The sequence below is a fragment of the Pelodiscus sinensis genome, chromosome 9 (genome assembly GCF_052426305.1).
Source record: "Pelodiscus sinensis isolate ZL-2025 chromosome 9, ASM5242630v1, whole genome shotgun sequence".
NCBI classification, from domain to species: domain Eukaryota; kingdom Metazoa; phylum Chordata; order Testudines; family Trionychidae; genus Pelodiscus; species Pelodiscus sinensis.
This window is the reverse complement of record NC_143060.1, coordinates 45,738,808-45,761,415: the sequence shown is the minus strand read 5'-3', so window position 1 is coordinate 45,761,415 and position 22,608 is coordinate 45,738,808. Positions and strand designations below refer to the sequence as shown.

The 22,608-nt window shown below is 42.2% G+C and overlaps 1 protein-coding gene across 2 annotated transcripts in view; it reads right to left on the bottom strand.

Annotated features, from left to right (window-relative positions):
• The window catches only part of EEIG2 (EEIG family member 2), a 43,208-nt gene that overhangs the window by 5,695 nt on the left and 14,905 nt on the right, over positions 1-22,608 (bottom strand). Inside the window, exons 3-10 of one of the 2 annotated variants that reach the window (XM_075936647.2) lie at positions 21,116-21,145; positions 20,426-20,542; positions 18,010-18,056; positions 5,657-5,763; positions 3,124-3,219; positions 1,445-1,631; positions 1,215-1,369; positions 399-468 (exon numbers count right to left, since the gene is read on the bottom strand). In XM_075936647.2, coding sequence (XP_075792762.1) covers positions 399-468; positions 1,215-1,369; positions 1,445-1,631; positions 3,124-3,219; positions 5,657-5,763; positions 18,010-18,056; positions 20,426-20,542; positions 21,116-21,145 — 809 coding nt within the window. The remainder of the gene's footprint in view (positions 1-398; positions 469-1,214; positions 1,370-1,444; positions 1,632-3,123; positions 3,220-5,656; positions 5,764-18,009; positions 18,057-20,425; positions 20,543-21,115; positions 21,146-22,608) is intronic. The other variant, XM_075936648.2, reaches the window with a different exon arrangement.

The following is a 22,608-nucleotide window of genomic DNA, read 5'->3' as shown; positions in this document are numbered from 1 at the left end:
CATATAGTTTAACTGCTTAACATTTTAAATGGCATTTTACATCTCTACCGTGGGATTAAGTGAAAGGGAAAATAAACTGACTATAAGGAAAAAATTCAGATACTAAAGGAATAGGCAAGACTGACAAGAAAAAGGCTTCCTGAGAGCAATTAGGCTGTGGAATAATTAGACCCAGAGGAGTAAGACTATAAGTTTCAAACACAGATGCTTACAGTTAGATCACATCTATCTGGATGCCTCAATATGGATTTAGGAACTTAACTTTATACTTCCAGGTTTGAAGTTTTTGCCTTGTATTATCCAAATAATCTGAGCTGTCATATGTCAGACAAAACCCTAGTACAATATGGTTTTGCTTACTGGTACCTAACAAGTATTTATTGTTCAAAATTACATACCTATTAGGTAGATGATGACTTCCAAAAGAAGTACTCCCCCCAGGGCCCACAAATAATCTCAGGCCTTCTTCTATTAAGGAAAGAAGTTAACATGTTTAAACAGGACACCTTCAATATTGCCAAACAAATATTCTTTAAAGAATCTTTTTTAAAGCCATTTTAAATCCATGAACTTTGTAAATTATATTTTAAAATGACTGCATCTGAAAACAATTGGGACCTAGTCATAAAAAGCTGTGCTTTAGGAGAGGCAGTTTTCTTCTAGGATTGCCTCTGCCTTTGCAGCACAGACTTAGGCTATGTCTACACAGCAGCATTATTTCGGAATAACTGATGTTATTCAGAAACAACATAGTCTGTGTCTATACTACAAGCAGTTATTTCAAAATAATGTCGAGCTGGAGGAATTCTTACTACGAATCCTGCAACCCTCACATTGTACTAGGAGTAAGGGAAGTTGGAGGAAGAGTTCTATCTCGGACTTCCTACTGCGTAGACAGCGCCAAAACCAAAATAAGCTATTTTGACTTAAGCTATGCAATTGATGTAGCTCAAGTTACATAGCTTATTTTGGCTTTAGCCCTGCTGTGTAGTCGTGCCCCTAGTTGAAGTGATGGGTCCTAGGAGCACATACCCTGCAACCTTCCCTCCCTATCAGAAGACCATATCAGCCAGCAATTTTCCCAGCACAGTTGTTAAACACTCCTTACCCCCACAGAGTAGAGGTGGGGGTGTGCTCATTAAATTAGTACATTTGGACTTCTACTGTACTATTCATCATCTTTCCAAGGTTTTACTTGTTGTCCCCATATATACCTTCTGCACTGGAGTCTAAACTGAAGTCTTGACTCTGTAATATTTTTTCAACAATATCATCTGCATCTACTCTGGTGGCATCAACCCGCTTCAATTGTGACTCTACGGAGTCTTGCTTCACTGGATGCCTGTCAGGATAAATACATTTAGAGAGTCTAAAACTAATGGTCAACACATTTAATTCAGAGCACTATCACTACAAGAAGCCTTTCAAGTTATGTTAAGTGTACCTGCTGAGTTTTTCTGAAGACATATCTTTAACAGGAGTATAAAAACTATCATCTGTTACTTTGGATTCAGTCTCTTCACATGGCTCTAGAATACTTCCAATTCCTGTAGATGTACTTCCCACTGAGGTGTTTCTCCTATGGCAGAGATCAGAAACGCTGGATGATCTGGAGTGACATGTGCTATACCCTATTGGAAAAGAGAGAAGAGACACACATTAGTTAGATTATTGGAGGCCAGAGCTATGTTTTTCTTTAACTCTGAAAAGCACTGGTTTGTTTTTTCTCCCTAATGAGAGCCTACAAATGTTTTCACCCTCACACCCACACACAATCCAATCACTTAATATATTTGCTTTTGGAGTCTTTGTTGTTCTTTTCTCTGCCTTCTTGGATAGTAGCTTCATCAGCTTGGACATAATCTGGTGTTTTCTTTTCAGGTTAAGAAAGAAACATGAAGTAGGAATACATTTTCTCATGTGGATGACTAGCTGTTATCAGGTCCTTTTCATATGTGACTGATTAATTTTGTCTTCATGGTCACTGTTGGGTTTTTTCAGGTCTTTATTTTTTTTTAATTTCTTCACTTCTTGCATTTGGAGATACATATTCAGAGCCAGACATGCTTTGGTAATTTTGTTTATGTAAAAGAAGGACGAAACTTGATAAAGTTCAAATCCTTCTCTCAGTATTATATGGCATAATTACAGATTTATTTTTGCCAATATTCTGGATACAAATAATTGTAAGTGCAGCTGCTGCAAAAGGAACAAAAAGGACTAAGGGACATTAAAAAAAAAGCTTCTGTTGTAAGTTTGTCTCCTCATTGTTTTGGTCAAGCACGTCAGGCAATTTCAATTCAACTTACACATTTAACCTTTACTTAGAAAATCTAGTTTTCTGCCTTTTGGAATGAGCATGAGTCTTGTTCATTTACCAATTTTTGAAAATGTTTACATTTTACTTTAGAAGAATTAGCAGTTTTCATTATTTGATTTTGTTTAATTGCTTCTTCCATATCCCTTCTTTTAATGTTAGGCAAGAGGAATCACATGAAGTCATACAATGATGGTTGGTAATCACTGAACATTACTCTTTCATTTGTGGTGTGAATCAACAGCTTCATATCTACTACAATTAGAAGAAGAATTTCCCATTTAGTGAATTCTACACTTTGATGAATGAGAAATAAGGTGAGTCAGTCAGCTTTCAGCAGAGCCATGTTATTAGATGTCTTCCTAACTTCCAGATATTGCTAGAGTCTAGAAAACCCAAGGGCTTAAGTCTATTAGGAAATGAGACTTAACAACTTGGTGTTTTCATCATCACTTACTTCCCTTTTCAACTTTTTAGAATGCTTGAAGCTTTTAGTCTCAATTTAAGAAACATTCAAACTTCAGTTATTTGTTGTTAAAAGCTTCCATATACACTATCTCCATATAAACATTTCAGAATGACAGAGTTAAAAAAAAAAAGTCCCCCCAAAACAAACCAATACAAACCCAGGTAATTTCACAACTGTTGGTAGTTTGGTTTTAAAAAGGTTCAACAATTCAAAAGCTCTAACAAGGTAGAAAGTTTCATTTTACACCAAAGCCTATTTATCTCAAAATGTTTTGTGAAGCTCCTGAAACACAGAAACTAATTAAAACTCCTCAAAGGAATTCAACATCAACTTCTACCTGACAGTTTTGATTGCTGGCTTGCATAGCTTGATGTTCTGGAATGTCCACATGCACCAAGTTCATCTGGGACTGATACACTCTTTGCTGAGAGATCTATAATAAATGGCAATCAGAAAATATTTGTGAATACAAAGCAGGTATGGGCAATAATTTTTGCAGGGGGGACCACTCTTAGATTTTCGTAAGTGGTCAAGGGCTGCACTTTTCTATGGAGGAGTTTGGGGTCTGGGATGGAATTTAGGCGCAGAAGGGAGCTCTGGGTAGGAAACTGGGGTGCAGGAGAGGGTGTGGAGTCTGAAAGGGAGTTTGGTGAAGGAGGCGTTTGTGACCTGGGGCAGGAGAATGGTGTACCATGGTCTGGGAGGGAGTATGTGTGCAGATGGGGATTCTGAGGAAGGGGCATAATAAGGAGTGGCAGGCAGTTGGGTGTAGGGTGCCAGAGGCAGGCTCTGGCCAGGAGGTGCTTACCTAACCAGCTCCTGGGCAGTAACACTCGAGTAGGCTTCCCTGCCTGCCAGCAGCCCCTGGCTGGCTGTCCCTTGTGGCTCTCTGTGCTGCAGGGATGTGAGGGATGCTTTATGCACTGCCCCTTCCCCCAGCCAATGGAAACTGAGAAACTGAGCTGTACTGCCTCTGCCCCCAGCGCCCACTGGAATGTTTCCAGCCAATAGGATCTGAGAGATTTTGCTGGGGCCGGGGACAGCACAGGAAGCCTGTCCCCTTCCCCCTCGCAGAGCAGAAAGCCAGAGAGAGCAGCTAGCTGCTTTGAGTGGCGATGTTCTGTGCCACCTGGGCGGGCGGGCCGGATCAAAAGGCTTGGTGGACTGGATCTTACCTGCCCCAGGCCTATAGCCATTATAAGTCTGAGATATATTATTAGATCTCACAAAGTAAGTAGAGCTGGGACTTGATACTATTAGATAAAAAGCCTCTAAGGAAAATCTAGGTGCTGAAAGTAATGTCAGTATTCAAGTACATGACACTCTCCTGGTCCATAAATAATTACTGATCCCAAAGAGAGATGATCAGTGGTACACAACAGGATAGCTTTCAGTTAAAGTATATTAATGACCACAGGGCACCTTGGGACTTGAGTTAAGAGCCATGGTACTTGTCCCAGAAGAGCAGTGTTACCCTAGTGCTGGCCACTTTTCAGTCAATTTTGTAAAAATTTTTGTAGTTTTAATTGACAGAGTACCATTTCATGTCCTAATATTAATCTAATAGTGATGTGTACTAATAAAATACAGTGAAGCTCACCCTCAAGTTCAAGCCTTTTAATAGTAAGTGAACCAAGTTCTAGAGTGTCAGCTTTCAGTATGATAAATGGCACGAGTTTTAAGTGATTCTTAAAACTTGTACCATTGAAAACCTTATTCAATATCTATCCATGATAAATCAAATTTAATATTGTAGCTAGACATTTAGGCTATGTCTAAACTACACCCCTCTGTTGGCAAAGGGATGTAATTTAGATGTATCAAAAGGGCAAAGGAAGCTGAGATTTAAATATCCCATGCTTCATTTGTATAATGGCGGCCGCCGCTTTTTTCCTGAAACGGGGCTTTTTGGAAAAAACTGGCAGTCTACAACTGCTATGAACATTCCTGTGGATGGAGACCTGTAAGCAAATGCAGAGATATGGGGTTTTTTTTTTAATGTATGCTTCTGTCATTTTGGAAGGATCATAATTTTTTGGAGGGGAGAGGGGGGGAAGCAGGTTCAGTTCACATTGGACTTCATTGGCGCTTATGACTGTAGTATATATAAACTAGCAGGCTTACCCAGTGTTGCCTGGGTACTTCAGGGCAGGGCTTTGAAGATGTGGGTGTGTGTGCAGGAGGATGGGGCTCAGAGGCCTGTTCTCTGCCCCTCCCCCCTCGCCCCCCCCCCCCGGACTACAGGATCTTTCGAAACAGGGCATTTGTGTCGAAAATGCCCGGTCTAAACTGCCGTCCCCCGCCCTCCATCTCCCGAAAAGCTCTGTTTCGAAAAAAAGCTGCAGCCACCATTATATAAATGAAGCATGGGATATTTAAATCCCGGCTTCATTTGCCCTTTCGATACATCTAAATTACATCCCTCTGCCGACAGAGGTGTGTAGCCTTAGAGTCAATGTATCCACAAAAGCATAATCATTAATAAATTAAAGGTTAAGGGTCAGATTCTGCTCTTAGTTACACTGGTATAAATCTAGAGTAATGCCACTAAGATTTGCTTAAGTAACACCAAAAACACTTACAAAATATTTCTGAATTTTAAAGGGACACAGACAATTGATCCAGTTTCCCTTGCTTTCCCATTTCCAATAGAAATGCTGCTGCAATTACACTAGTGTAAATCCAGCACATCAAAATAATTACTCTGCATTTACATAGTGGTACCAACAGCAATATTGCTCAAAGAGTAGGGTAGAAAGGGAATTTTGGATAAAATGTCTATGTCTGTTTAACATTCAAAATATTTCATGACTGTATTAGCCGTTACTTAGATCTCAAACGCAAGTAAAACCAATGGCATTATTTCATACCTGAAACACCCAAATGTACCTCTTTCAATTTCTCTCCACCTTTCCTGTCCTCATGTAAAGATTCTGATTCTCCAGCAACTGCTATGAACATTCCTGTGGAAGGAGACCTATAAGCAAATGCAGAGATATGGGTTTCTTTTATGTATGCTTCTGTCATTTTGGAAGGATCATGATTTTTGGGGGGGGGGGTGTACAGGTTCAGTTCACATTGGACTTCATTGGCACTTACGACCGTAGTATATATAAACTAGCAGACTTACCCAGTGTTGCCTGGGTACTTCAGGGCAGGGCTTTGAGGATGTGGGTGTGTGCGCAGGAGGATGGGGCTCAGAGGCTCTGCCCCTCCACCAGCCTGCCAGGGACTGTTCTCCTCTCCCCCGCCACCGGCGCTGTGGCCAATTGTTGGGGCAGAGGGGCTACTTACTGATATGCTGGCAGGCAAGCTGGCAAAGCCCAGCTCTACTGGCCACTCCCTTGGTGGTACGGCTGCCCCCCAGTGGACATGGACACTTTGCAGTATAGCTTGCTGCCCTAGTGACCACTCTCATATCGCATCCCTCAGAACAACGCCCCCCCCTCCTTTGGCACGTTATGGAAAACGGTCCCTTTTCTAGGGCTTCTGGTTGTCCTGGCAGAACCAAACCCTGACCTTGCTTTTGGTTCAGAAAAGAGAAAGCTGCATACCAAATTTGGTGGGCCTAGCTCCGTGGTCACCAACTGGTAGATCGCGATCTACTGGTAGATCTCAGGGGCTCTAAGAGTAGCTCTTGAGCCCTCTCTGAACTGCGCGCCTGCGCAGTACATTTACATTAGATTTCCTCATTTGAGGAGCAGCTACTCACCGAGAAACAACACAGGTGAGTAGCTGCGAGGAATGGTGGGAGCTGGGAGGTCAGGAGAGCTGAAAACACCCCAGCAAGCTGACTGTGGCTTTCAGCTGAAAGAGGCTGCCCTGCGCTCCAGCTGATTGGCGGCTTCTCCTCTGTGCCTGCCCCCGTGGAGCTCAGTGCACCCTGGCTGAGCGCCATGGCCAGCTGGCCGGGCAGCCACTTCTCTTCCCTCCAGCCCGGCTACCCTGCGCTCAGCCCAGGGAGGCTGCATCTAGCTCCAGCTGTGCTGGAGAAAGCTTCCCAGGCTGAACACAGGATCACAGATGCCCATCTGATGGACTGTATATGACTAGCAATCTCAGACTACAACCCAGACTTCAAGACACTGGCAGATACTGTTCAGTCACAGGTGTCACACTGAGACTTGGTTATTGGAAGAAAAACTATATAATTATCAATACTTGATTTTAGATTTACAAAATAGCAGAGAACAAAATGTATAATTGTAAATGCTTCATTTGACATTTAAATAGCATGAATTAAAAACAGACCACTTATTTCATAACTATAAACATGTGATTTTAATTTTATATATTGCATAATTTTAAAATAAACTGTTTAACAGAGTGTATAAGGGCTGGGGATAGCAAGTGATGGACAGGAGAATAGAGAGGGCGGGGCTTCAAGGAAGGGGCAGGGCGGTAGATCTTCACCTATTCTGAGACTTAAAAAGTGATCTTGGGTGTAAAAAGGTTGGAGACCACTGGCCTACCTCATACCATTTAGGAGTCCTTGAACAAATGCACTCACAGACAGATGCACTCCAAAATATATAAAGGATACAGGAATGCAGTCCCTCAGTTCCCTTTATCCAAAACTATTCACGTTCAGCATCTCCTGCGAAGTCCATCCATTTGCTCAGCTTCCTAGGGAGGACTGTGAGACTTCTGAAGGATTCGTGGAAATATTAGCTACTACTAAGGGCCAATATATGGTGCATCTTGTTGATTGACTGTTGGATGTTATTTTTAATTGGAAGGAAAGGTGTTTGGTTTGTATTGAATTTTTAATTAGTGCATTTCAAGCCCAGGATACACATTTTGAGTGTATAAACATACTTCTATACGTGGCAGAATACACTGATTAAGTAAAAATAAAAAAGTGTCCAGTGTCTCCTTTCCATAACATTTACATTAATAGAATGTAAGTTTGTTTGCTGGGATATAACGCAAGACCCCTGACTCCAATTCTGAATACATTTATTTTAGTCTAAGATATTACTAATTTGTTTTACATAAGGAGAGCCAATGTGGAATGAATGACATTTAATACCACAGTACTAAGCTAATGCTTACATGATCACTGGCTAGTCAAACAATAGCAGAGTTGAGCTGTCCGGTTTATTTCCATCTGGAAAAGCTTTTCATAGTCTGCAACAGCAATAATTAACAACTGCCTCAATGACCTCAACCATGAACATGGATGTAGCAGGCATATTTCCTATTAAGCCTTATTCCTTCCCTTTGACTTGTTCTTAGATCAAATGCATACCTAAGCACAGGAGTGGGCAAAAGAGCCTCCGTGGGTTGGATCTGGCCCACCAAGCAAGTTGATCCAGCCCTTGGAGGCCCTGCCATTCCCCTCTCTCGCAGGTCAATAAGGGCCTTGGGTTGGGGGAAGTGCACCAAGTCATCTCCTGCCCTGCCCCTGCCCTGCCAGGAGTGCATGGCACATAAAAGCATTGTGCGCTCCTGGCAGGGTGGGTGGAGACTTTGCGTGCTCCCCTCGCCCCCAAGCTCTGATTGGCCTGGGGTGACCCCCGGTCAAAAATTATTCCTATCCCTGCCTAAGCAATAAGTTTGGTTACATATACAAGTAATAGGCATAAAAATACTTAAAACTAGAACAGTTCAATGTATAAAAATGTTAATAACTCAGCTACCCCATACCAAATATTATCAGCACGCCAATTTTAACTACAGTAATTCCTCATTTAACACTATCGATGTGTTTCAGAAAATGATCGTGTTAAGTGAAAACATGTTATGTGGGGTCAATTTTCCCATTGAAAATAATGGAAAAGGTGGGGGTTGCATTTCAAGTGGTGGTATCTGTTGGGACTGGGACATAAGGTTGGGGGAGAAAGGGGACTGGGTTACAGCAGGGAGGGGAAGTGTCTGGCTCTGGGGAAGGGAAGGGAAGGAGAGGACAGAGGAGGGGGATTGGGTTGGGAGTATGCCCCTGTGATGGGTCTGCCAGGACCCGCACTGCGTCTAGCAAGGGGGGAGTCAGTGGGGAACTGTGCGGCAAGTGGCGAACCCTCCGCTGCTTTGCAGGGAGGCGGGGAAAGCCCTGTGCAGCCACTGGTGATGGGCCAGCTGGGGAAACCCAGCCACCAGCCTGCAAGCAGGGGCAGAGAAGAGGGGGCACAAGGGGGAATCAGCGGGGAACAGCAAGTCTGGCGAGGGGGAGACAGCAGGGAATGGCAAGTCTGGTGAGGGGGAGTCAGTGGGGTACGGCGCAGCGAGCGGCAAACCTTCTGCCGCTTTGCAGGGAGGCGAGGGAAGCCCCGCACAGCTGCCAGTAACGAGCCGGCTGGGGAAATCGTGTTATTCCGGGGACAGTCATGTAATTCAAAAACATTCCCTAAAAAAAAATCATGCTATTGCGAAAACATGTTAAGCAGGCATGTGTTAAATGAGGAATCACTGTATACCTCAAGGTGACAGAGTTTATTGAACACAAACTGGTTTCACTACAGAAGTATGTCTACCACAATATCATGGACTCTGAGAGCCTCCATGCTGTTGAGGACGAGCAGAGAAAGTCTCAGGGAAGGAGATCGTCAAGGAGGAGCAGAAGAAAACTCTTTTATGGTTGGGAACCTCTTTCCAGATGTCATGCTACCCTCTCACACTGGAGTTATCCACTGGGAAGTAGGGATGTAAGCGACTAATTGACTAGACTAGTCATCTAGTTGCTTCCCCACCCCTTGCTGCCTCTATCAGAAAGCGGCAGCAAGGGGGAGGGGAAGAGGAGGTGGTGCTGGGGGGAGCCAGCTTAAAAGCCAGTTCCCTCCAGCTGCATGGGAGGGGGCAGAGGCACAGCAGCATTCTATCTTTGAAATGTACAAGAGACTGAGAAGGGTTTCTTGTAGATTTCAAAGATCAAAATGTTGCATGGAGACCAGGTCAGCGGAGCTTGGGCTCCATGCGATGTTTCAATCTTTGAAATGTACAAGAGTCACAGAAGGGGCTCTTGTACATTTCAAAGTGGAAGTGCCTGCATGGAGCTCCGGGCCCTCCCCACTAGCCCCAGGCTCCATGTGGTGTTTCAGTCTCTGAAATGCACAAGAGCCCCTGCGTGGCACTTCAGCCTTTGAAATGTAGCAACAGCTGGGTGGCTCTTGCTACATTTCAAAGCGGAAGCGCCTTTATCGACTAATCAAATAGTTGATGGAAATCCCATTGACTATTTGATTAGTTGATTAATCTAATTTTAACATCCCTACTGGGAAGGGAACCCAAATTACTAGGAAGAGACAATAGGGATCAGATAGCAATATAGATGGGTTTGTGATGACCAGGAGAACCACATGATGAGCTGCCTGATGGATGTGAAGGTTGCGGATGTCTTGAGGCATCTAAAAAAGCTTACATATGCAGTACTAGGGTGGAGCCCGTGGTGGGACACTTAGGTACAAATGACAAAAGTGGGAGAGAGATGGGGAGGAGAATTTAGGTTGCTAGGTAAAAGATTAAAATTCCTCCATGGTAGCATTCTTTGAAATGCTTCCAATTCCACACCTGGAGCCAGTTAGAAAGAAAGTAGTTGGAGCTGATTTTTATTAGATTAGAAAATTTGAAAATTTCCATTATCTCAGAAGACAGCCAGCAACCAAAACAAAAAACAAAACCAGACATTTGGATCAGCTACAATGTTTGCTGGGTTTTATTTTAAAGTTTAATATTCCAGGAAACAATTAGATCATCAGTTTGAAAGAGATCACCACACCATCTTGAAATAAAATACAAGTTTTAAACACACAACCAAAATATTCTATTTTGCTTTTAATGCAAGCCCCTAACATCAATTATACAATAGAAACAGACTTGTAATCTTGTAACAGGACTTTGGAAAGCTTGGTTACTCATGTTTTTCTGGAAACAAGGTTATCCATAAATCCCAGATACACTGTTTGTGGCAAATCAGTAAACCTCATTAAAATGCTCATTTCAGCTGTAAATACTAGTGTACATAACAAAAGAATAAATTATTAGCATTTAGTAACCCTTTGGCAATCATCGCTTTGAGTAATACAGGTTAATGTAATCAGTTCCAATGACACATGTAGACATGTGCCAATATATGATTCAAAAAGTAAATACAGGTGTGTACAGTAAACAGAATAAAACAAATTCTGCCCTGCTAAACAGATTGAAATACATTTTCATTTCCTGTTCACTATGTACAGAATGTAATCCTTATCCTTTCACTCAGACCCATTTATACTAGGCCCATTAAAAAGAGTCCAGAGCAGTGTACCGGGACTCTAGCAGCTCCAGATCTAACTTGGGAGAATCCCTCCCTGCCTCCACTGTAAGAACCAAGAAAGACTTCTGGCAGGTCATCTTCTGAGGACACCCTCACAAGCTTTAGTGCAGGGGATATGGCCAAATTCCCTGGTTGCCATAACTTAAACAGCCCCTTCTAGGCATCTACAGTACATTAGAGTCTGCTTTGAACTTTGGAGCCTCCCAGTATCTGACAGGTGCAAATGATAGTCTTAGAGTCACCCCAGCCCCACACCTTTCATTAGGCTGAGAATATTGTGCTACATCTCTTAGAATTGAGTCCAAAATAGCATCCAGTATATTTACTTTAATAATGAAATTTGTATTGGTTTATTTGTGTAGAATATATAACAAACTGAAGTCAGTTTATAATATTCCGATGGATTATACAAAGGAATGGCGATTTGATAAGTTTATTATGTTAACTGATGAAAGAGTAATCCCTGAAATTCATATAGCACTTAATGTATTAAACAGGTGAATAATTAGTTCTTACATACTAGCCTCTGAAGACAGCAGTGTAATGGTTCACTACCCACTATATTTTATTCACAAGGGGACTGAACTTTGATCAAGAGTAAGGCTCACAATGTAGGAAAAAAAAATTAGAAGTCTTCAAAAAAAGAAGACATCTGACAGAATAAGAGGGAAGACAGCAATTTTTTCAGATTACTATTATTTTCCTCTTTATACTAGACTAGTTTTTACATCTGTGAGTATCATCTAAGGTTTTTGTATCTTGTCTTCTTGGATATTGTTTGAACAGACTAAAAGAACAGTAGCCAACAATATAAACTGAAGAAGTCTACATAATCTATTGAGAGGGTGCTCATACTGTTAATAGAAACATCTCATAACACAGAACTTTCACCCCATTTTTAACTACTTTAGTTCGACCCATGGTCACCAACCCATTGATCATGACAATGGAGTTAGTGTCGGCTTCCTGCAGGGTGGATAGAAGTCCTGCAGCTGCGTGCCACTTCCAGGGGTTCCGGAAGTGCGCTGGCTGCTCCCCTCCCCCATGTCTGTGGTGTGCTGGGAACTTGTGGGGCGTGCGGGCAGTCCCCAGAGGAGGCCCGCACCACGAGTTCCCTCCTCTGTGGGGGGAGGAGGTGTGTGGGGGGAGGAGGCGAGTGCAGAGGACTCCCTGTCCCCTAGTCCCACTGGCACCCTGTCCCCACCCCAGCACCCACTAGCACCCTTCACCAGTACCATGTCCCCTGCTTCCACCAGCACAGTTAAGCCCACATTAGTGAGGCTTGGGGGGGTTTTGGAGGAGTTTTTTTTTGCGTCTCACTTGTGTGGCCCCCAACTAACTTTTCTGTGGGTCAGTGACCCCTGACTCAAAACAGGTTCCCTGCTCTTCTCATAAATAAAGACAATGCAGAAACTTTTTGTGTTTGACATAGTATTTTATTTAAAAATGAAGCCTGGCCAACAAACCCCCAATTGGGGCCAAGCCCCCATCTGACTGCAGCATCACAACACTCCTGCACCCCCCACCCAAGACCCTAGATCTAAACCTATCATACACTGGACCCCCCCGCCCATAGCCCCTCACATACCCCAACCCAAATTCCTGCACCCTAACATCCACAAACCTGTGGCTTGCTTAGTACCCCAACCCTCCATCTGATCCCAACACTCCCCAGCCTAGAACCCCCTCCCCGAGCCAGTGTCCACTTCTCCACCTCCTCCTGCATCCAAATTTCCTCCCAAAGCTTGCACAAGCTTGCACCTCTCACCGCTCCCCACTCCAGAGCCCACAAATCCTCTCTCAACCCAGTGAGGGTATGGCTAGACTGCAGGAGTTTTTCCAGGATTATAGCATCCAGGGATGCATTTGTTCTTCCGCTTTTTTTAGTGGAAGAGCAAACATGCTCTTTCGGTAACCCCTGTATTCCTTGTTCCATGAAGAATAAGAGGGCTTCTGAAAGAAAGGGTTTTTCTGACATTTGGTCCAGTCTAGACAGGCCAAACTTTGGAAAAACCTCTTCCTACAGAAGAATTAAAAAAAAAAAGTGGCAGTGTAGAGTGTATAAGGGCTGGGGATAGCAAGTGACGGAGAGGAGGAGAATAGAGAGGGCGGGGCTTCAGGGAAGGGGTGGGTCTTGGGGGAAGGACGGGGCGGTAGATCTTGGCTTGTTCTGACATTTTAAAAGTGATCTTGGGTGTAAAAAGATTGGAGACCACTGAGTTAGCCTATAAGAACATAAAAATGGCCGTACTGAATCAGACCAAAGGTCCATCTAGCCCAGTAGCCTGTCTGCCGACAGTGGCCAGTACCAGGTGCCCCAGAGGGGGTGGACCGAAATCAATGATTAAGTGATTTGTCTCCTGCCATCCTTCTCCAGCCTCTGACAAACAGAGGCCAGGGACACCATTTCTATCCCCTGGATAATAGCCTTTTATGGACCTAACCTCCATGAAATTATCTAGCTTCTCTGTAATCTCTGTTATAGTCCTAGCCTTCACAGCCTCCTCTGGCAAGGCGTTCCACAGGTTGACTACGCGCTGTGTGAAGAAGAAATTTCTTTTATTAGTTTTAAACCTGCTACCCATTAATTTCATTTGGTGTCCTCTAGTTCTTCTATTATGGGAACTAATAAATAACTTTTCTTTATTCACTCTCTCCACACCACTCATGATTTTATATACCTCTATCATATCCCCCCTCAGTCTCCTCTTTTCTAAATTGAAAAGTCCCAGTCACTTTAACCTCTCTTCATATGGGACCCATTCCAACCCCCCTAATCATTTTAGTTGACCTTTTCTGAACTCTTTCTAAAGCCAAAATATCTTTTTTGAGGTGGAGACCATATCTGTACACAGTATTCAAGAAGTGGGCGTACCATAGTTTTATACAGGGGTAGTAAGATATTCTGTGTCTTATTTTCTATCCCTTTCTTAATAATTCCTGACATCCCATTTGCCTTTTTGACCGCCACTGAACACTGTGTGGAAATTTTCAGAGAACTATCCATGATAACTCCAAGATCTCTTTCCTGATTTGTTGTAGCCAAATTAGCCCCCATCATACTGTACGTATAGTTGGGGTTATTTTTTCCAACGTGCATTACTTTACACTTATCCACATTAAATTTCATTTGTCATTTTGCTGCCCAATCACTCAGTTTGGTGAGATCTTTTTAAAGTTCTTCACAGTCTGCTTCTGTCTTGACTATTTTAAACAGTTTACTATCATCATCTGCAAACTTTACTACCTCACTGCTTACCCCTTTCTCCAGATCATTTATGAATAAGTTGAACAGGATTGGTCCCAGAACTGACCCTTGGAGGACACCACTAATTACCCTTCTCCATTCTGAAAATTTACCATTTATTCCTACTGTCCCGGGTCGCCCCCGTTGGCGACTGATGCGTTTGCCCCTATACGCACGGGGCGGAGTGGGGGTCCGGGCCCACCCTCTCTCCGGACCCCGACCCAGGGCCCTAACGCTGAGCGTATCACACTCTGCGGAAGCAGACGGGGTATGTTCCCCCAAACTCGCCTGCTCACGGGTTCCACAGCCCGCCCTGGGCCCAAGACACTCCACCCCTCCCCCTTTACGGGTCAGGTTCGGCACCTCCTGTACCTTCCTCCCGCGCCGCGCCGCACCCTCGGCGTGCGCTTCCTTCGCCCCTCCTGTCTGCCCGCGTTCCTCCGCTGTGCGCGGGTTGCTCCCCCTCCAGTCTCCTCCGGTCGCCCGTCTCCCTGCTCCGGGCCCCCTCCCCATGTCTTCCCCGGTCTCCCTTTTATGCCCCGTTTCCGAGGCGCCCTCCTCACTGCCACGCCCCAGCGCGGCCGTGCCGTCAGCGGCCGCCCCCGGCGCGCTCGTTACGTAGGCGCCCTCCTCAGGCATCTGTCCGTGCCGCGGCGTAACGCCGAGCGGTTGCGCGCTCAGCGCGGCTGAGTCCGCCGCGCCGCTTTTATGCTCCCCCACCCCGTCCGCCGCTAGCGGGGGGGTGACGGGGTTGCCTCACCCCGTCACACCTACCCTTTGTTTCCTGTCTTTTAACCAGTTCTCAATCCATGAAAGGACCTTCCCTCTTATCCCATGGCAATGTAATTTACACAAGAGCCTTTGGTGAGGGACCTTGTCAGAGGCTTTCTGGAAATCTAAGTATACTATATCTACTGGATCCCCCTTGTCCGCATGTTTGTTAACCCCTTCAAAGAACTGCAATAGATTAGTAAGACATGATTTCCCTTTACAGAAACCATGTTGACTTTTGTCCAACAAATTATGTTCTTCTATGTGCCTGACAATTTTATTCTTTACTATTGTTTCGACTAATTTGCCCGGTACTGAAGTTAAACTTACCGGGCTGTAATTGGCAGGATCGCCTCTAGAGCCCTTTTTAAATATTGGTGTCACGTTAGCTACCTTCCAGTCATTAGGTATGGAAGCCAATTTAAAGGATAGGTTACAAACCACAGATAAGTCTCTCTCTTTCCTCATTAATTATAAGGTATGCATCATAGCCTGGCAAATAGTGGCTGAGCCAAACTGGCCACCTAAGATTTCAGTTCAGAGAGGAGGGGATTTATAAATAATCTTAGTATCTAGTTCACCTATTTTAAAGTTACAAATGTGTAAATGACATCCAAATGCCTTATCAGTTCAGTTACCTTCTTTTTTTAATTGAGGTCAGTGTATATTTTTGTATTGGGTATTGAAAGAAAGTATTCGACAGCCAACCATTAGGGGAAGTAAGGAAATATACTTCTTGATATGGACTTTGAAAGATTAATGTTTCTCCTGCTTATCCCGAAATAGCAGCTCTTTATTTTGGACAATAACTAAATTGGCTCCAGAGTCATAATTTTAAACATGTAACTCTATTTGATTTGAAGTTACTCCCACCTTTTTACAACAAATATTCTGAGAGAGGTGATATGTAATCAAACATTACTGTGCCAAAACCTAGGATTGCCAGGTGTCCGGTTATGAACCGGACAGTCCGGTATTTTCTAATTAGGTAAGTTTTATTATTATTATTAGGAGTATCAGTATGAAGTTGCAAACTGCCTGTCTGGTATACATGCTCACGCTGATGAGCTTGTCTACCAGCCAGGCAATGCAACTACGCGAGGCGGGGCGGAGTCAGGCCAGGAGGGAATCCCCAGGGCCAGACTCGCTCATGCTTTGCCAGGACTGTGCGCAGGATGGGCAACGCCCTGGGATCTGCGTGCGCCCGAGTCAGTCCCACTCCCCACTGGCCGATTCTCTCCCTCTGCTCCCCTCCCCCCACCAGTCCCTCTCCCCCCGACTCCCTCCCAGCCACTCCTGCTTCCCGCCGGCCGCTCTCGTCCCCTCCCCCCACCTCTCCCGGCCAGCCCCGCTTCTCGTCAGTGAGTCCCCATCCGACCTCCCCCGGCCAGCTGACCAGCCCTGCTTCCCACCAGCCGGTTCTCCCCCCCACCTCCTCCCGATCTCCCCCGTCCAACCCCGCTGCTCCTGACCAGCCTCGCTTCCCGCTGGCCAGTCGCTCCCGATCGCCCCCAGCCAGTTCCACTGCCCCCGACCCTCCTCCCTGATCAGCCCCACTTCCCACCAGCTGGTCACCCCCATCTAAGATCAAGTGTGTCCAGTATTTTTTTGAAGCCACCTGGTAATCCTACCAAAACCATGTTCAAATATACAGTAAAAGTCATATTTAGAACCTTGCATTTACATACAGGATGTAATTTCATTTGAACTACAACCTGGATTGAATAAAAACCTCAGTACAAATGAAGTTCACATTACTTGAATGATTTAAACATAAGCCTGACAGATCTGGTGGAATAAGACAAAAGTGTTAGAAAACCTTGTCACAAATTTAAAAAAGTTATTGGGAACTAGAATTGAAGACAGCGTTTTTAGTCTCTTAAAAATGACAAGCTATGTACATCTTTACAATCCAGAAAAGCAGGTTAGATACTGTATTGTACTGTTCTGGTAATGCTGTATATCTTACAATGATGCATCTAATATTTAAAGTATTTTTTTAATGTTAATCAAAGCTGTCTCGAGAAAGCACATTTAAAAAATAATAATTAAAAAAAAAACCGAACCTTCAGAGTTATACAAATGATTTATGGTGGCAATGCTACCTAATGTTTCCATTTCTACTGATCAGGTTAAATAAATTGTTTACCAAATTTTAGCTTTCTGGAAATGGGAAAATTCCTAGTTGTACTGTTACTGTCTGGCCACCCGCCAAGCTTGCAAGACTTGGAATAAAAATGAAAGAAGGCAATATTTATCTTACTCACAACTACATTTTTCCCCTAAAGTGAAGCACGTGATTTTCTGCTATGTGGTTAGCTGCAGAAGTAAACATACAATGAAGCAGAACTATTATATTGCCTTAGCTACAAATCAAACTCCATAAGGACACACAGTGCTTTATACAAAGTTATGTATTTTCCTCACTACGACTTCCCTTTCCAAAGAAAGCATAAGTCTCAATTTTTCCTGTCTTACACAATGTCCTTGCTTACAAAGCTTTTTTGTACCAAATCAGACCACAAATTTTTGAATTCTAAAGAGACCATTTATAATCCTATTTGTTTTAGTTACTGAAAGTAGTAGTAATAAGTTTTCTAAACACTGACTTCAATACAGTTCCTCTCCATCAAGCAAGTTTACTATGGCTTTGTGCAGGGAACAGTATTAGCCCCAAGTATTTTCTTAAATTTCTATAGCATTACAAATTTAAAAACTGATATAATATTCAAGTAGACAACATGAAGTATTTCAAAGCAGACAAAACTGACACCAATCTACCAATTTTATAAGTTAGTCAGCATTCAACTATTTCAATTTTTCATGTTTCTTTACATTCCAAGTGACAATATTAAAGATTTATACTTCTGTGTTCATGCACAACTTTAAACAAGAGTTGAGCCACTAAATTACCATTGCAATTCCAGGTCCTAGAGTGTTCATAAACTTACGTTTTAAAACATGGGTCTCCGGACATTAGCTGCATGCTGATCAATACCTACAAATCAAGAAAAACAAAAAACACATTTTTTTTAAAAAAGAAGATACCATTAGTCAGCAAAGGAATTGGTTTGTGATGCTGTATGGTGTCAATAAGTTATATAAACTACCAACCTTGTATTTGAATTGAAAATAAAATTCTAGTGTGTGTTTAGTTTATGCACTCACAATGGCCACATGCTTCTGTAAAGAAAACTGTGTCCAAAAATACTAGTACAGAAGAGTTAAACTGCAATAATCCTTACATATCAGTCTTTTAAACAAAGCAAAAACTACAAATTAGTGTTTGAAATCAGTTACATTATCTCATTTCTACCTAAAGATTCTATACAAAGGGACATAAGACAATGCAAGAAAAATAAGTATCAACAGTAAGGGTGAAATCAAGAAAGGAGGACTGTATGAGTCCATCTAAACTACATCCTTGTTTCGATAAAGGGATGTAAATTAGATGTATCAAAATTGTAAATGAAGCCTGGATTTTAATTTCCCGTGCCTCATTTACATTATGGCAGCAGCGGCTTTTTTTTCCGAAAAGCTGGTTTTTGGAGGGAAAAAAAAAAAAAAAACCCACAACCCACAAAACCCGCAGTCAAGACAGGGATTGTTCGACAGAAATGCCCCATTTCGAAAGATCCTGTAACCCTCAAAAAATGAGTTTTACAGGATCTTTCGAAACGGGGCATTTCTGTCGAACAATCCCCATTTTGACCGCGCCCCCCCCCCCCCAAGCAGCTTTAAAATAAAAGAGCCGTGGCTGCCATTACGTAAATGAAGTGCGAGAATTCAAATCCCAGCTTAATTTACAATTTCAATACGTCTAATTTACATCCCTTTATCGAAAAAGGGATGTAGTTTAGATGTAACCTAAGAGAACTCATCTATCCCCCAGATCAGTAGTTCTCAAACTTTTGTACAGCCGGTCCCCAACTTACGAACGAGTTACGTACCAAACTCTAGGTCGTAACTCGATCTGTTCGTAAGTCGGATTACATTCACTTACATACGGCCGTGCTGTGCGTAAGTGCGGATTTCGTTCATAACTTGGGTTCCGGCTGCATAGGAGGTTGGTCATAAATATGAACGGTCGTAAGTTGATGCGTTTAAGTCTGAGGACTTAAAAATTAAAAGCTTTTTTTGAATTTTAAACACTACTATAAATGCTGTAGGTGAAGTGGGTCTTGGGATGGAGGCTGACAACTCACTCCGCCATGTAATAACTTTGTGTGATGCCCCCGAGGGGTCATGACCCCCAGTTTGAGAACCCCTGAACTAGACCAGAAATGCGGATGTACAAGGAATTCCATGTGCACATACACCAGCAACAAAACACATTCTTCCATCCACATTCATCATTTATGAAGAGGTGCTTATTAAATGGCAAGAGACAAAAACTTCATATCATTGGGAAAGTCACAGGTGAAGGCAAACAATCTCAAACGTCAATAATCATGATGAATCAGGATTTATTTGACCAAAAGGTCAACACCAGTAGAGTTTTCATGAACATTTTCTGGAATAAAGTCCCATGTTTTGGAGAAGCCTAGGTCTGTCTTAAACAATGAGAAACTGAACACCTAAACTGTATAGTTACCTGTGTGACTGATCTATCCCAGTGCCCCCCAAAAAGCACAGTTCAATCAGATTACATAAATCTGTCCTAAATTCTATTTGTCCAAATGGATTGCATCAGAAAAAAATGGTTGTTCTAGATCTGTCTCCGGGGTTTGAGATTTCAAATATTTCCACAAATTGTTTGGCTCTGGTTGAATGAGTAGAAAGGCATTTCCATCTCCTATCACAATACATGGTGGAATGTTAAAACCAGCTCATTCATTACAGAATTAGGCAAGCTAATTAAAGAAAACTACACTAAAAATAACTAACACAGTTACACCAACGTATAACTGTTAGTGGTAGTTATATAAACGATGTCTATGCTGGATTCTTTCATTGTCTTCTTACATTGAATTTACATTGCAATGCCCAATTCCTATTGGAATAGGAAACTAAAATTAATGTAATACCTAAAAATGGTTCTTCTATGTAGCTGTCTAATCAGAATTCCAAAACTGGCACAAATAATCCACCAATTTGTTACTTGTATGGATGTCACTTGGTTCTCAAAAATAAGGTTAAGATTTTCATTGCATTATATTACTTACAAGTCCATTCTTCCTCTAGTAAGAGTGATTACTGACAGAGGATATTCACTGAGAGCAAATATATTTTAAACTTTGTTGAATGTTTGGATGTAATGTTTGCGGTTTTCAGCGCCACAACATATTATTTCTTGTTTTTCCCTTACTCAGTTAACAGAAACACATTTTTACCTCAAAAAGTATGATGGAAAAAAATATGAATTACTTTGAGAATGGAATTATCCTGTCTGGTATTTTTGGTATCATAACCTTCCAATAAATAGCGACGAGTGGTATTTCCCGATCCAGCAAACTCTGCAAGGTTTAGGTCTGCAAAGCCCAGCTATTAAGAGAAAATGAGTTAGAAATCACATTATAATCTAAAGACATTTGCTGGATGCACAATAATTAGTATTTGTTATTAACCTTTAATCACATTTGAATGAGAATGACTGCTTCATGCAGAAGGGTTGACCAAAGGAAGTTACAGTTGAAAAGAAAAACAGATCTACAAAGCCTTGTAAATACTATTAGAACTGATGCCATTTAATATGATTAAGTGTCAAATGCTGCTCAACTGTACTCTTTTAGTTTCAGCTTTCACCTAAAAAAGCCCTAGGAAGGCTTTCTAAATATTTAAAATCTCATACACACACAAAAATACAGAAGTACAGTCTTCCATCATTCTTGAGGGGGAGGGAAAAAGCAAACTACAGGAAAGGTGGAGTAAAGATTACTAAACAAAATAAATATGTCCAAGCTATCTCTCAAATATCAGTATGTCTACAAAACAGATAAGATGGAAGATCATTTTGGTATCAAGATTATAGATATTCTAGCCTACTATACTAAAATATATAAAGCATATAGCAAAGCAAGACGGAAGTGTCAGTTTATATAATAGATGTCCATTTACCTTTGCATATGCCTTTCCACCTTTTAATTCCTGCAAAAACAAACACATACTACTTACTAAACAAGTACTAAACATTTAAAATGTTGCCTTTTTGAAGGAACCCACAAGATATCTGAACACAGTTTTGCCATAATATTAGTTATGTCAAACATCTATCCCTGAATATTGAGGAACATGCTAGTAATTAAATAAAAATGCTAAAGTCCTCCAATATATTTTCTAACTCATGCAGTTGAAAGGCTTCATCCCTGCTGCCTTCACAAAAGTTCTCTCAGGAGAAAGAGAGTGTTGTTCAGTGCTACACAGCACCAGTTTCTTTCTGCTGCTAGGGTAAGGAGTGCAGGAGGTACACCTCTGGAGACTAGCAAAATTAAGACAGTACATGGAATGAGTTCAGGGCCTCTAATGGTGTATCTACACAACAACTGGGAATGAGTTTATCGGCTTTCAAATAGACAGACTTGAGCGGGCATTCTGAAAATAGCTGTGTGGACCTTCTGAAAGAGACGCAGGCTAACCACCCAAGCTCAAATCCATCTGAGCCATGAGACTTGAGATCAAGAAACTAGTCTAAAACTTTAGTGGAGCCACAATGTCCACACAGCTATTTTTAGTGCAGTACCTTGAGCCCTGCTAATACAAGTTTGTCTACTCTGGCTGGACGAGTTCCCAGGTCCAGTGTAAACATGCCCTAAGCTTGTTGCTTCTTGCGCTGAACTCCTATGCACGCATCAGTCACTGACCAGGAAGAGTTGGGCTTTTCCCAGAAATAAAGTGAAGCCAGCCATTACTGGATCAAAGAACAAGTAGTTTAAATATATTTACGCTACTCATCCTTAAGTTCTTGTGTTGAAGTGAAGACATTAATGCTTCCTTATTATCTTTTCAAAAGCCTCTGAAGTCCCCTAGCAATACAGAAAAATCTGTTTGTGGCAGAGTAGAGAGATGCGGTCCCCTTGTTACAATTAACAGAGGACCAACTGGACATATTCAATCTGCAGGCTCTTAAAAATTTCTACTATACTTAGTACCTTAATATAATTGAAGGAAGTTTTTATAATGTGAGAGGTTTATCCTTCTGAAACAATACTGAAATTGCATGCGCACTGACCTATCTTGGTTGTGTTTCAACATAAATTATGAAAAGAAAGTTTCCTTGTTTGATACTCTAATAAATTTGTTAGTCTTTAAAGTGCCACTGGACTCCTTGTTTTTCCTGAAACAGACTAACACGGCTACCTCTGAAAACACCGTACATCTATAAAGAACTATGATTTTTCCTTTTGAAATCATACAATGCTTTCTGCTTCATATATTAACACCATACTTGAAAAAGCATTAATCAAAGTAGCAACATACTTATGCTGCTCAATTTGTCAGCCAGAAAAATCACTTAACGAGATTCCTCAGGATGTGGCACACTGGAGATGGTTCTTAGGTCACAACTAATTTTGAAATTAATCATAGCTGGCAATTCTGCCATTTAGCTAGCA